At 36.8% G+C, this 15,692-nt stretch overlaps 1 protein-coding gene across 2 annotated transcripts in view; it reads left to right on the forward strand.

The window, feature by feature from the left end:
• LOC150110378 (zinc transporter ZIP10-like) overlaps positions 1-15,692 on the forward strand; it is a 194,735-nt gene that overhangs the window by 152,227 nt on the left and 26,816 nt on the right. For both annotated transcript variants that reach the window (XM_090399110.1, XM_090399120.1), the window contains exons 9-10: positions 2,573-2,914; positions 11,079-11,159. In XM_090399110.1, the coding sequence (XP_090255236.1) occupies positions 2,573-2,914; positions 11,079-11,159 (423 nt within the window). The remainder of the gene's footprint in view (positions 1-2,572; positions 2,915-11,078; positions 11,160-15,692) is intronic.

The raw sequence follows: 15,692 nt of genomic DNA on the forward strand, positions 1-15,692 counted from the left end.
TTGAAATATAAGCTGACCTTTAACATGTTGCATTGCGTTTATATAATGTTGTAAGCATTGTTATTCTTTATAAACATAAACAAAATTTAATTTTTTCATTTTTTCCTTCGGGGTGCTGCAGTGTCTCAGTGCTACTGTATGAGCTGCCAGTGGGATGAACGTTAATTTGGGTAATCTGTATATAAATTAGCTTTATATAAGCTTTGACTGGCAATAATAACAACTGTTTAGTGGAATTCATTCAGGACATCTATAAAACAATACAATTATTATTATTATTATTCGTGACACCTCCAAGGAGTCCGAAGACTCATCGCAGGAGGACACCTACTATACAACTGTCTCCACCACTACACTGAACCTCTACTATCAATCATCTCCATCAATGCCATCTACCACCCGCCACCACCACAGCTAATATTTTTTGTCTGTAAATTGTGTGTTTCCGAAGGGCTGATTTGTCTGTATGCGGGTTGAAAAACCAGAGTTTCCGGTAGGAAAAAAACCCGCTACCTCCATATGAGATCGGCTAACTCACCTTCGATTGAAAAAGTCCATATGAAGATTCCTCCCATCATGACGAGAATCGAACTTAGGCCTTTTTCTAATCGAAGGGCACAATGTACCATTGTTCTTTCAATTGTGCTACAGAGGGGCTTAAATTACCTGAAGTTTTTACAACATCTATCTGCATACTTTTATTGTGTTTTATCAGTAGGAGCAAGATTCATGAAGATATTGAGAGCCAAATCAGTGAAGTTCATATCCTTATGCAAGTAGCAAAATGGATATCACCATATTATTAAAACACTCTGAAGTAGAGATAGCTGTAGAAAGTTTTTTGCTTGATTACAGAGTAATTATACTAGACAAAGAATTATATTCTTGTTTTAATCCTTTATCCAAGCATTAGCAAACAAAGCATTCTTATGAAGTATACTTGAAAAGATTCAGAAAAGAGTTTTCTTCTCTTAAATTAATTACAACAATGAATGATGTCTGGAGGAAGGGTTTGCCATCTGTAGTCTTGAGATCAAGACTATGTAAGAGGAACGGTGAAAGTTACGAACTTAGGAGCAAAGATACAGGAGGCAAGGTTGAGATGGTTTGGTCATATGATGAGGAGGGAGGAAGAGTATGTGGGAAGAAAGGTCATGCAGATGGATGTGCAGGGGAAGAGGAAGCATGGACAGCCAAAGAAGAGATGGAGGGAGATGGTGGAGGAGGACCTGAGGATGAAGAACTTGGATGTGGCTACAGCCCAAGACAGGAAGTTGTGGAGGAGACGCACCAAAAACAGTGACCCCTACTTAAGTGGGAAAAGCTTCAGAAGAAGAAGAAGAATTGAGATCAGCAATCATTTGTGAATAAGATGTGATTCAGTGGCAGCAAATCAACATTACTGATAGAGGATTTCATAACTCATTATTTTATGATCAGCTGTTTCCAAGTTATGAGCTGCCTGAAATCAGGATATTATCATGGTATAGGATAAACTGCATAAGTTTACATTGTTACTAATGCACTACCGAGAGTTCTTCCAAATTAGTCTGTCACCTGACAGGACTCATATATTGTGAGATCTTATATTTTGGTCTTCTAAAGCAGTTCTAACTGCATTAATCCCTACATCTTCTTCCTATGAATATTTTTCCTGGCATCAAACATCTGTTTTGTTAACCTTCCATCTCTCATTCTGTTTAAAGGAACATAACACCTTAAGATTAGCCTTGCTCACACATTCCTTGCTAACAATGTCAAGTTCTCCTGCAATCATATCCATAATAAAATACACTCTGAGAAGATCAAGCAATAGACGATTTACAGAAACAGATGATATCCAACTTTAGAATATTTCATAGTTGATATTCATTCTGTTAAGATGGTCTAGCTGGTGGCTTCTATTTATTAAAGATAAATATAGCAAATATGCTCTTTACTATGATTATAGACATAGGAGATGGAGGAGGATATTGAATATATTTTCAACAAAATGTCACCATAGGCTTCACACAATGTTTTATGATTCACAGCTGATTTTTGTACTTTTCAGTTTTATAAACTTCTTGCTGAATTTATTATACTTGCTGGTCAAGAATGAAGCAAACTACACACAACATTTTTATGCAAAATGGAGATCACTGTGTTTTTATGCTTGCTGCTTCATAACACATTTACATTTTAGGCATAAACTAGCTAGGATTCAGTATGTTAGTTATAATTTACTCTAAGATGATATCTGGCTTTCTCCATAAGTTATCAGTTTGTCATAGTAGGTGTTTGAATCAGAAAGAGAGAATAGTAAAAAAGAAAATAGAAATTATGGTTATCCCATAATTTCTTAGTATTGTAATAAGTTCATATGGCCACATTGCAAGTATAATAAGTTATTATATTGCATATCATTTAGTATAAATTATAAGTCTAATTATTTAGCACACAGAAGGAGTGAGCAAGAGAGAGAGAGAGAGAGAGAGAGAGAGAGAGAATATTAAATTTGATTTAATTTATCCATATTTAATGTATCCATAAATTAATTGTTTAAAAAATATTTAATATTTTTTTCTTGAAGAGCTAAATGTGCCACCTCAAGAAAATGATGTACACTGTCCTACTTCTGATGTAATAAAAACAAAACTTGTGTCTCAGGATTCTAACAAGGGTGATTATAAGTTGCTTTTGGCAAGTTCTCAAGTTCAGTCAGATGTTATTCTTCTACCCAGTGTTACTGAAGAACAGGAAACTGTGATATACAAAAATATTGATGATGAGCATAGTTATGTGGTTACAATGTCTGACCATGGTCATCATAGTCATAGCCATAGTCATGAAGTGCCAAAATCTGTTAGTGCTGTTGCATGGATGGTTATCATGGGAGATGGTCTCCACAATTTCTGTGATGGCTTAGCTATTGGTAAATATAATAACTGATCCTTTTGGCATTTAATAATATGCAGTAATGAAAATTACTGCATATTATTATGCAGTAATTTTCATTTTCAAATTCAGTAAACCTTAGGAAAATATTTTTATGATTTTTTTTTAACAAAATGATGTTCTTTATATAAAATGTTATATGATATCACATTTGATATGATTGTATAGATTGAATGTTGATGAAAGATAGAAAAAAGGTTAAAAGTTTCATATGTGGCCAGATTCAAGCATATTAAGTTATTATATTGCATACTTATAAGCAGTGCTCGACAAATACACTTTGCCTATGGTGGATAGATTTTGCTAGGCTGGCGAATAATTTCTCCAACTAACATCATTGTTAATCATTTTATGCAATTCCAGTTGACTTATTGGGAAGTATCATTAAAAAAATTCGGAGTCATGGATGAGTAGGGTTTTTTTTGTGTGTGTGTGTGTGTGTGTGTGTTTGCATTTTCCTCCCAATAGTAACCCTACCAGGAGGTAATTTATTCCTATATGCTCTATTGCATACAATACTTATATTACATGTAGCTTACAAGTACTGATTAACATTTATATTTTTGTATCAATATTCATATTTACATTTATATTTTTATATCAATATTCATATTTACATTTATATTTTTATATATGCATATATTAACACCATATAATTCACACAATATCAGTAATTTATGTTAGATTATTTATGTTAGACAAGCACTGGAAGTTGATCTTATTGGCAAATTTAATTAATTCTGAGTAATACTTTCAATAAATCTCTGTTTTGATACTGGTCACTTGTCTCCAGAAGTGATGACATGTTGTATTAGGGGCATCTGGATGGAGTCCAGTAGCTGACAGTCGTAGGGTATGTGGTCAACAGTCTATTGATGGTGTGGACTACAAGTTCATGATGGCGATTCCAGGATATGGAATTGGTAGTGTCTTAGTTTTCCATGTCCCGTTAGTAGTGTGGTTAAACTTGGAGAAATGGCGTAGACTTGCCAAGGATTAGAAGTAGACTCCGGCTGAAAAGCCGGAGTCTACTTCTAATGCTTGGCAAGAATTCTTTTGTTGTTGATCTGTTTTTTGATATCTTCCATTCTTCTTCCCACAAGTCTGGGCTTTTCTCTTCTGCAAGTGTTTTTATAGCAGATTTCGAGTACTTTTGGTAACTTCTAGCTGTTCGTTTTTAGTTGCTTCTTTAACCAGCTTTGTGTGTGTGTGTGTGTGTGTGATCATGTATTTGTGGATATTATATATGTATATAGCCAGATGGATTTATGAACATTAATGTCAGTGAAGCCTTTGACTTCACTGTTATGAAAGGTGGAATGCCAAAAATCATATATAGAAAATATTATTGATTATAATAATGAAAATTAAATGGAATGTGCAAGTTAGAGAAGTAACAGGAATAACAACGGAATCGTGTATAATGAGAGAAAAAAAATTTCGAATAGGAGCCAATCAAAAATCGTACTTGCCGTACTAATCGGGTGTGTAACTAAATCGTACTTGCCGGGTGCGAAATTTAAGGATGTAAGTGAAAGCATTAGAGTGCAAAAACAGAGGGTGAAAGAAATAACAATTGTGGCTGGTACAAATGAATTGAAAGGTGATAAATTTTTTATGAGAGAGGACTTGAAAGTATTGTTAAAGGTAGCGAAAGAAAAGAGTGACAGAGTTAGAATGGTGAGTCTGTTACCGCGGTATGACAGAGAGGAGTTTAGAAGGAGGGCCATAATCGCAAATGATATTATGCGCAGGTTATGCGGACGGTGTGGTGTGGAATTTGTGGACGTGTGGAATGAGTTTGATGGGCGAAAGGACTTATACAAGATGGATGGACTGCATTTGAATGGACTTGGTGTGCGGAGACTGGAAAAAGTGTTGCTGAATGAAGTGAAAATGGATGTGCAGAACCAGGGAAACTAGAACTACCAAGGAGGGGGGGAAGTGGATATCCAGACATCAGTGAGACAGTTGAGTGTAAAAATGTATATAATGTACCTGAGCCAGCAATAAGGACAAAAAATGGGAATGGGATATTTAGAATAACGCATCAAGATAGGGGTGGGACAAAGGGAACACTGCAATTCATGTATACTAATGCCAGGAGTATTAGGAACAAGAAGGAAGAATTTTTGGCCTTGATTGGCTCTTCCTGGCCACAGGTTATTGGCATTAGTGAAACATGGCTGACGGAAGATGATATAGTTAGTGGGATAGAATGTGTAGGTTATAGTATGTTTAGGAGGGACAGAGAGAATAAAATTGGGGGGGGGGTGTTATTGATGATAGCTGATGAACTGCAGCCAAGGAGAATTGAAGTATTGCAGGATAGTGAAAGGAGCTCATTTGAGGCTATTTGGTGTGAGATTGATACTGGCAGAATAAAATATACAGTTGGGTGCTGCTATAGACCAGGTGATGGAATAGATGGTGGAGATGGTATGCATAAACAAATTGATGAAATGAGTGGAAGGAGGGTAATTATTATGGGGGATTTCAACTATGGTAACATTGATTGGAAGGAGGAGAGGACACATGTGAGGAAGGAAATGGATTTTATTCAATTATTAAGGGATAACTATCTGAAACAGCATGTAATTGAAAATACTAGGGGTGTGAAAGTGCTTGACCTGGTAATAGTATCTGAGAATTTGACTGTAATGAATATGACCATGTTGCCACCTATTGGTGAGAGTGATCATAAGGTCTTGACCTGGGAGGTGGCTAAAGGTGTGAAATTTGTGATTAAGACAGGGTATATGTGGAATTACCGTGCTGGCAAGTATGACAAGCTTAGGAGATTGCTTGGATCAGTGCCATGGCATGTACAACTGCAAGGGCTGGACGTCGATAGAGCATGGGAAGTGATCAAAGACCATTTACAGGAGGTTATGGCTGATTGTATACCTAAGGTCCGAATAGTGAAACAAGGAGGGGTTAAATGGATGAATAACACCATTAAACTTGAGCTGCAAAAAAAGAAACAACTATGGAGGGAATTTAAAGAAAGGGGTGACCTGCAAGCACACGAACGGTATAAAGTACAGGCTAGAAGGGTAACGAGTGTGGTAAAAACAGCAAAAGCCGATTATGAAAGGAAACTAGCTATGCAAGCAAAAGAGAATCCCAAACAGTTCTTTCAATATGCTGCAAGCAAGAAAAAAACTGTACATGGCAAAATGATTTTAAGGAATGACGATGGTAAAGAGTTCACTGAACCAGTCGATATAGTGGAGTTACTGAGCGTGCACTTTGCAAAAGTATATCATCCGGGTGGTGACGTTGAAAAAATGAAGGAACCATTAGTTTATATGGGAATTGTGATGAATGAAGTGGAGGTGAATAGTCTATTACAGAACCTTAATGTGAATACATCTGTGGGATTGGATGGTATACCGGCACGGGTCTTGCATGAAGCGGCTAATGAATTATCAGTGCCCTTGACCATGTTGTTTAATCTGAGTCTCAGGTCTGGCTTAGTCCCGAAGGCGTGGAAAGAGGGGAAAATAGTTCCACTGCATAAAGGAGGATCCAAGACTATGGTTGCAAATTACCGACCGATCAGCATATCAGGAGTCGTTGTCAAGGTCTTGGAGAAAGTAGTCAAGGGAAAAATACAGGAATGGATTGATGAAAATGAGATACTGTACAGAGGACAGCATGGCATTGTGAAGGGTAGATCATGCCTCAGTAACTTGCTCAAGTTTTATAACAAGGTGACGGCTGAACTGGATAAGGGAAATGGGTTTACAGTGATACTGCTGGACCTGGCAAAGGCGTTTGACAGGATACCACATGGAATTCTAATCCGTAAACTACAACATATGGGAATGGATATAGGGTTGGTGAGATGGATAGCTGGGTGGTTGATGGAGAGATATCAAAGAGTAGTTTATTCAGGAGTAGAGTCCAAAAAACGGCCTGTGACTAGTGGTGTGACACAGGGTTCTGTTCTTGGACCACTGCTGTTTAATCTGTTCATTAACGATATAGGGAATGGTCTAAGTGGGACAGTTCATTTGTTCGCTGATGATGCAAAGTTGGGTAGGGCGATAGTGAATGCAGAAGATGTCAAAGTCTTGCAAGATGACTTAGATAGATTGGAGTTCTGGACTAAAGAGAATGGATGTCAATTTAATGTGACGAAATGTAAGGTTATGCATTTCGGAGTGAAAAGATTAGCAGCAGTATACCACATTGGTGGAACTGTACTCCAAGAGATTGATGAGGCCAGGGACGTGGGAGTGTTGGTGGATAGGGAGATGAAGTTTAGGGGGCACATTGCGAAAGTAGCTAAATCAGCTCATCAACTCACTTGGTTGTTGAAAAATACCTTGACGAGCAGAGAAAAACAAGTTATTGTACCTCTGTACCGAGCCCTGATAAGACCTCATCTCGACTACTGTGCCCAGATTTGGTCACCTCGGTTCCTTCTTGATGGGGAGGAGGTTGAGAGGATCCAGAGGCGAGTGACTAAGATGATAGCAGGTCTATGGAATGAACCATATGAGAACAGGTTGAAGATTTGTGGGTTGCAGAAACTAGTTGATAGGCGAAAAAGGGGAGATATGATTGAGACATTCAAATTGCTAAAAGGATTCTATAGGATTAATTCAGATGATATTTTTGAGATCAGGACTGGTGGTGGGAGAACTAGGGGACACCCATGGAAGCTGGGCAAGAGCGTGGTTAGCAGGGGTGTTAGAGCTGGGTTCTTTACTTTTAGAGTGGTAAATGAGTGGAATAAGCTGCCAGAGTCTGTTGTGGGTGCTATGACAGTGAGCGAGTTCAAGGCAAGGTATGATAGATACTGTGAGAATGTTGAACAGCTGTGTGAACATGATGTTTAGGGCCTCCCTCGATGAGTCTAAGGACTCCTGGAGTAGCCCGTGGTAATAATAATAAATAATAATAATAATAATAATAATAAAAAAAAATAGGATGATGTAAGACTGTCTCTAGTATCAGAATATGTAAGCACAGGTGCAGGCTTAAAGGTGAAAGAATCGCAGAGATGATACTTGGAAAAACTGGCAAACTTAAAAAGGGTGCAATACTGAGAGAAATAGCACTTCTCATAATGTATACGCAGAGTAGCTTTGTGGCAATGTGTCTACACATTGCCACAAAGTAGTTATCAGTGATTTGTCAGAGTAGGTGTTTGGATCAGAAAGAGATCCAAGAAATACTACAAGAAATTATGATCATTCCATAATTTCTTGTAGCATTGTGGTATTCAAAGGACATAAGCCTGAGAGTGAAAGAATGAAAGAGTGAAAGAATGAGAGTGAAAGAATGGGTATTACATAGAAAAAGAAATATGAACAAGTTATGGTTTGAGTTATCAGTGAGAAAGCTGGTCTTTGGTGTTTTAAAAGGATAACTGGTTAAGAAAAGATCAAGCATGGAGAGCATTATCTGGTATTCTAGTGGTAGGTGGCTGACATAAGTTATTGATACTAAACATTCTGAACTTCATCTCTTTCATGATTACTGTCATATCCTTTGCCTTCACCTTCTATATCCCACTGATACAGTATACTTGACAACACTGAACTGGCATTGCAGTTCATATTTCTGATGTGGTATCCCTTCAAGAGAGGATATCATATCATATCAGAATTTTCCACCATACCTCTCCCAAATTTTGCATCATCTGCAAGTAAATGAATATCTCCTTCCATACATGTTGCCAGCCTGGTTGGCTGAGTGGTTAGCATATCTGCTCTCCAACCAGAAGGTTGCATGTTCGAATCCCAGTTAACTGGTTCACATTGAGATTTTCTGTGAAAATACTAGTGGTAGTGGTGGGCGGTAGATGCCGTTGGTGTAGTTGTGGTTCATTTTAGTTGGTGGATTTGGATGGTGGAGATAGAGTTGTAGAGTAGATGCCCTCCCTCGATGAGTCTTTAGACTCCCTGGAGGTGTCAAGTAGTAGTAGTAATGCATGAACCATATAATCCATATATATAAAGTGAATAGCATTGGTTAAAGCACAGAATCTTAGCACCTTACTTGTTACCCTCTTTATCCTCCAACCATTGCTTCCCATATCTTTCTCATAAATAACTATCCATCACCCATTTTTCTATCCAAACCAGAAAACTATTATCCATTCTCCTTAATTTATATACAAATGCTCTCACTATAGTCTTCTGCTAGTATCACTTGGACTGTACTTTCCACTTTCTTCTCATCTTATGTGCTTCTTCTTCTTCTAATATGTACTTCTGCAAATATCACTTGGATTGGACTGCACTTTCCACTTTCTTCTCATCCTATGTGCTTCTTCTTCTAATATGTGTCTTCATAGTGCAAATGAAAGAACAGCGGAACATTTCACCTTTCGATTGCAAAAGACCTGGATTAAATTCTCATCGTAATGAGGGGGATTATTATATGGGCTTTTTCAGTTGAAGGTGTGTTAGCCAATCTCATACAGAGGTAGCACGGTTTTTTCCTCTATGAAATTCAAGTTTTTCATCCTGCATACAGACAAATCAGCCTTCAGAATGCAGACAAAAAAATACTGTTGTAGGCAATGATGGGAGGTAGATGGGGTTGATGGCAGTAGTGTCATAGTAGGAGAATTAAGTAGTAGTGAAGAGGGTGAAATGTATTTAGCAAAGTAGAGTAGAGTGCCCTCCCGCGATGAGCCCTTGGACTCCCTGGAGGTATCATGTAATAATAATAATAATAATAATAATAATAATATAGATCTTTGGTATATCCAATTGCATTTCTCTTACTATTAAGTCTTTCTATATTATTATTATTATTGTACAGGTGCCTCCATGGAGTTCAAAGACTCATCGTGGGAGATCCAAACTACTATCCACACAATCTATCATACCTCTCCTTGAACCAATTAACAGACAAAGCGCTTACAACTGACTCTGGTAATCCATTCCACTTATTTACAACTCTATAAACAAAAAATCTAGTCCTCATATCCCTACTAAGCACACTTTTATTCAACTTCCAGGTATGACCTCTTGTTCTGGCCCCTTTGGACAAGTGCTGAAACATTTCCCCTGCATCAATCCTATAAAACTCTTTAAGCAACAGCAACTTAAATGTCTCTATTATATCTCCTCTTTTCTTCCTATCAACTAACTTCAATCTTCATACATCCTCATTATCCTCCACACATCAACGCACTCTCAATCTATCTTTAGGAAACATTCCCAGACCACTCACCATCTTGGTCACTCACCTCTGAAACGTCTCTGTTTCCTCATCCTCAAGAAACTTAGGAGACCAGACCTGAGCACAGTAATCTAGATGTGGACATATCAAGGCCTTATAAAAGGGAATAACTTCTTATCTCTAGTTGTTAGTGTGTTCTTCAATAGTCAAGTACTCTTGTGGACTATTTTAGCAACCTTAGACATGTCCTCTGAACTGTAACTCTCTGTCCACCATCATCCCTAAATTAGCTTCATCTGTTTCCTGGAGTGCAGTTCCATAAATGTGGTAAACAGCTTGTAATCTGTTTATCCCAAAATGTATAACTTTACATTTCTCCACATGAAACGGATCATCTATCTTTTGCTCATACTAACAGCATTTAAATTCCTGCAAGCTCTCCACATTGCCTTAATTAACTATTACTGTATCTAATTTTGTATCATCAGCAAACAACTGAATTTATAATTTATGTGCAAATTATAAAGTAGTGATCCTAGCACTGAACCTTGCAGCACACCATTAGTCACCTGTTTTTGCCTTGATTCTGCCAGTTTTTGATATCTCTCCATCAGCCACTGTCTTATTCACACTAGTGTCACATCCATCCCCCCATTTGTTCTCATGTGCATAGCAGAGTTCCATGTAGCATTCTGGCTATGGAACTCAAATATTATAAACTTGTAGAGGATTGAGGGACAGTCCTCTACAAGTGGCACCATGGAGCATAAACAGCAATCTGAAACAGAGTAAGAGGTAGCAAAGCATAGTCAAGTGCAAACATCTTGCTGGTACTGCTGGAGAGTAAAAGTAGTAATCAACAGCAAAGGGTTTCCTTTGCTAAATAAATAAAATTTACATTTTACATTATAGGCATATAAAACATGACCTGTATATGATTTTCTGATTTGACTTTACTCATTTTTCAGTGATGCATAAATTGAATCTTGCAGGTGCTGCATTTGCCAGTGGAATAGCAGGAGGTTTAAGCACAACTGTTGCAGTCTTTTGCCACGAGCTTCCTCATGAACTTGGTAAAAAAGTTTATTTTTAAGATCTCTTAAATATATATATATATATATATATATACACTTTTTGTCAATATTTTTGTTAAGTTAAAGGATAGATTACTTTTAAAATACAATTTCAGGTAATCACCCTATCAGGCATTTTCAGCATATGGTTCAGTAATAATCTTTGCATGGTCAGACCCAAACATTTCAGCATACTGAGACAAGGTATTTCTCTTACAATAAAATGTCTAGTAAAAGGTTTAAGAAGATTGGGATCCTGGGGTACTGTCCCTTCACCTCACCCACTGTACATGCAGTAATTATTTCTTTCTAAATTTCATTAATTCTAAATAAAGTTAACCACTTTGCTACACAACTTCCATGAGGGTGATCCTTTGTTTTTCTTCCATCCTGTGATGTACTGGAAAATTTCTTCAGCATTCAATCTATAAAACTCCTTTAGTAACACATATATTTCTGCCTTATCCTTGTTTCTGCCTATTAAGTAAACTGTAACCCACAAACAATCTTCACCTTGTTTGCAAATTACAAACCAGTCACTATTTTGTTCACTTTTCTCTAAATCTTCTTCAACACTTATGCAGACCTGAAATCCAGGGGATGAACTAAATCTGTGCACAGTAGTTCAGATGTGGCCATGTCAAAGCTTTATAATGATGAATAATTTCTCTAAATTTCTATTTCCTGCCCACCATCTCCATCACTACCAAATCCCCAGCTTCATCAATTTTTTGTATTCCATTTTTTGTATTGAATAATATCCAGTGTTTTTTTTTTTGTGTGTGTGTGTGTGTGTGTGTGTGTGTGTGTGTGTGTGTGGTGTGTGTGTGTGTGTGTGTGGTGTGTGTGTGTGTGTGTGTGTGTGTGTGTGTGTGTGTGGTGTGTGTGTGTGTGTGTGTGTAATAAATAGCTTGTAATCTTTTCATTCCAAAGTGTATAACTCTACTCTTTGCCACATTAAAATGACAACTGTTATCCTTTGCCCACAGTCAGTCTATTTAAATTATTTTGCAAGATTCTTCACACCATTATTAACTACTGTTTTCTTTACTTTTGCATCATCATAAAAAATAAAAAAAAATTGATTTTATTCTCATCAAATCATTCCTTATATCTTCAATGTACAAATTAAAGATATTTTCCCTGTGATACAATACTGGTCATCTACCTTCTCTTGGATTCTGTTCTATCATATACTACTCTTTAATGTCAGCATTCCTCTTATTCATTGCGAGCTACATTTCAAAATTCCCTTTCCTCTTATCCTTTGCCTACAATCAGTCTGTTTAAATTATTTTGCAGGATTCTTCATCACCATTATTAACTGCTTTTGCTAGGATTTTTTTTTGCTATGTACTACTCTTTCGTGTCTTTCCATCAGCAGTCAGTCCTCTTTAAATTATTTTAAATAGACTGAACTCCCTCTTATTCATGTTGCCAACTATGTTTTCATCACCTTTCTTCCAGTTAACTAATAGAGTTCCATGTGGTATCGTGTCAAATGCCTTTGCAGTCTGTCAGTAACATAGTGAGACCATTTCCTTCCAACTCATCTGTTACTTTATTATCAAAAGTGCATAAATTACTAAGGCAAGATCTATCTTTTTACAAAGTGTACTAGTCTCCATAGAATATTGTATTCATATCAACATAGGAATACAATATTCCTATATTGGTGGAAAAGATAGTGGAAATTCTTCCTTGACTAATTTCTTAATGACTGCTCGTGGGATACTGATCAGTCTATAATTTGCTGCTTCTGTCTTGGAACCTCTGTTATACAACGGAATTATTTTGCCCCTTTGCTTAGGCCCATATCTACAATATAGTCCTAAGGTCCACAAATATCGAAAAGTGTTATATGGTGGAGCAGAATTCAGGCAAAAGCAGGTAACTAGTGGTGTGCCTAGGTTCAGTACCAGGACCACTGCTGTGTAATTTATACATAAATGATATAGGAAGTAACCTCAAATAAAATATTCAGTTGTTTGCTGATGATGATGATGTAAAATTAGGTAGAGTAATAGTTAATCAAGGCAATGTGGAGAGCTTGCAGAACAATTTAAATAGGTTGTCAGTATGGGCAAAAGATAATGGGTGTCAGTTTCGTGTGGAGAAACGTAAAGTTACATATTTTCGGATAAATAGATTACAAGCTGTTTATCACATTGATGGAACTGTACTCCAGGAAACATGAAGCTAGAGATTTAGAGGTGATGGTAGACAGAGAGTTAAGTTCAGAGGACATATTGCTGAGGTTGCTAGGATAGTCCATAACAGTACTTGGCTATTGAAGAACACACTAACAAGTAGAGATAAGAATGTTATTCATCTTTATAAGGCCTTGATATGCCCACATCTAGATGACTGTGCTCTTTAGATGATTACTGTAAATAAAGCACTCCCAGATGTCTTGTACCTTCTCATAAGACATGGCCAATATCCTATTAAATCCCAAAGTAATATTCACATTGAGATTTTTTGGTATCCTAAGAACTTGCAATTCATCAAGCTGTAATCTACATCATCTCTGTCCCATCTGTTATTGTATTATCTACACCTGTATTATACATTCCTCCAAAATGAGTAAGCAATTTAACTATTCTTTCTGGTTCTATCATCTCTCTCTCTCTCTCTCTCATCCTAATCAGTCTTCATTTTACTCACCACAAGGAAGAACCCTTTGAGATTTCCTTTGGTCTGTTTAGCTAGTTTCATCATGTAATTAAATTTTGTCTTCCTTACCATGATGGTTACTATTTCTTGCCTATGCTTTGTACTGTTCGTGAACGTGCTGGTCATTTTTCTCCTTATATACCCTCCATAATATTTTCTTTTTTTACAGCTTCTGCTTAATTATGCTACTCATCAGTTTAACTTATACCTCATTTATTCTCCTGACCATGAGTTTACATTCCAATGCTGCTTTCTTCAAACACCCCACCCATTGACCATTTTGATAAAGCATTGTTACTGCTATGGAGAAATGCAAAGGTATGGGAAAGAGTTTCTATAAAAACAGATGTACTCTTTCATGTGGTAACACATACATCCTCATACATGCAGCCTTCAACCTAGGTAAGTTTACTCTGCCCATAATGTAGCTTTGTAACTTTTACTGATTTCAAAAATGATTTAGTGCTTAATGAATAAATTGATATAAATACTACTAATAATGATGTTTTAAAGGAACTTTCATAATTGCTTTTCAGCTGAAGACGAGTAAAAAAAAATGCTAGCTAAAACCTCAGGTTGTAGAAATGATTTTGATTGTCCATTGAAGTACCACATATTGCTTTTTGGAAGCCTCAGTTGCTGTTTCAGTATTTAGTGACTAGGATAGAGTCTCTGATTTCTGTAATGCATCTCTTCTGAAATGCAGTGCAAGTAACCTTTCAAGTATATGATAAACACCTGGAGCATCTGAACCTTCCCCATTTGAGGGTACAGCAGTCGAGCAGTTCTGCAGATCAGTCACTAGATAATATAAGGTACCAAACCCGATGGTAATGCATCAGGAGGCTTCCTGAGCACATAATAAATAATCCTGCTACCAGAACCTCGACAAGAAAGAGTACCTCTGTGTGAATATGGCATGGCAGAGTTGAGGAGGGCTAGGAAGACAGTAGAGCAGATGTTTTGACCTTACAGGAGGATTTAAATAGACTTTGTGAATGGAGCTAACAGTCCATTGAAGCAAACTATAAGATTTTAAAATTTGATAAGCATTGATGCGAAGCATGTATGCTCTTGTTGGGGAAATTTTGAAGTGAAGAAGATAAGAGATCTGGGACAGTTAACTGAAGCTTAGGAGTTGCACTGCTAAAATTGCAATTTGTGGGTGATAAGACTACGATGTCTCAAGGGCATGACTTGGTCTCTGAAATGATGGCTATGTAGAGAGATTGGCAGAATTAAATAATAAATAAACACGTAAAAACTACAGTGATAACTTTAATTAGTAAAAGTACAAATTACAACTCCAGTCAAATCCAACAGATACTTGACTCTTATGTTCCAATACCTACAGTTTCTTCAACAGTCCATGGAATTCCTATTCCGTACATTCCAGGAATCTCAGAACCTATAGGTAGAATTCTGAAAAAGTATCAATTGATTCCAACATATATTCCTATCAACAAAATTTTTTCTTTATTACCTTCTACAAAGGATAAACTGTCTTCTCTATCTTTGGCTGGCATTTACCAAATACCTTGCGAATGCGATGTCTCTTATTTTGGACAAACTGGCCATTCTTTGGAAAAAAAAAAAAAAGAATATCAATATTATATTGATTATAACAAACCTCTGAAGTCTAGTCTGGCGCAGCACAGTATTGACTCTACTCGTAGTGTCCAGTGGGATAAAGCTGTTCTTCTCCATAGATGCAGATTCAAATATGAACACTTATTCAAAGAAAGTTGTGAAACTATCTTACACCGGCCGAATTTAAATAGAAATGATTGTCTTTCTCTCTCAAAGATCTGGGAGACTTTTATCTTATGTAAAAAACCATTTATCTTAATATATTAA

Source organism: Typopeltis vanoorti, chromosome 1, assembly GCF_054136105.1.
Source record: "Typopeltis vanoorti isolate ZY-2024b chromosome 1, IOZ_Tvanoo_1.0, whole genome shotgun sequence".
Lineage (NCBI taxonomy): Eukaryota > Metazoa > Arthropoda > Arachnida > Uropygi > Thelyphonidae > Typopeltis > Typopeltis vanoorti.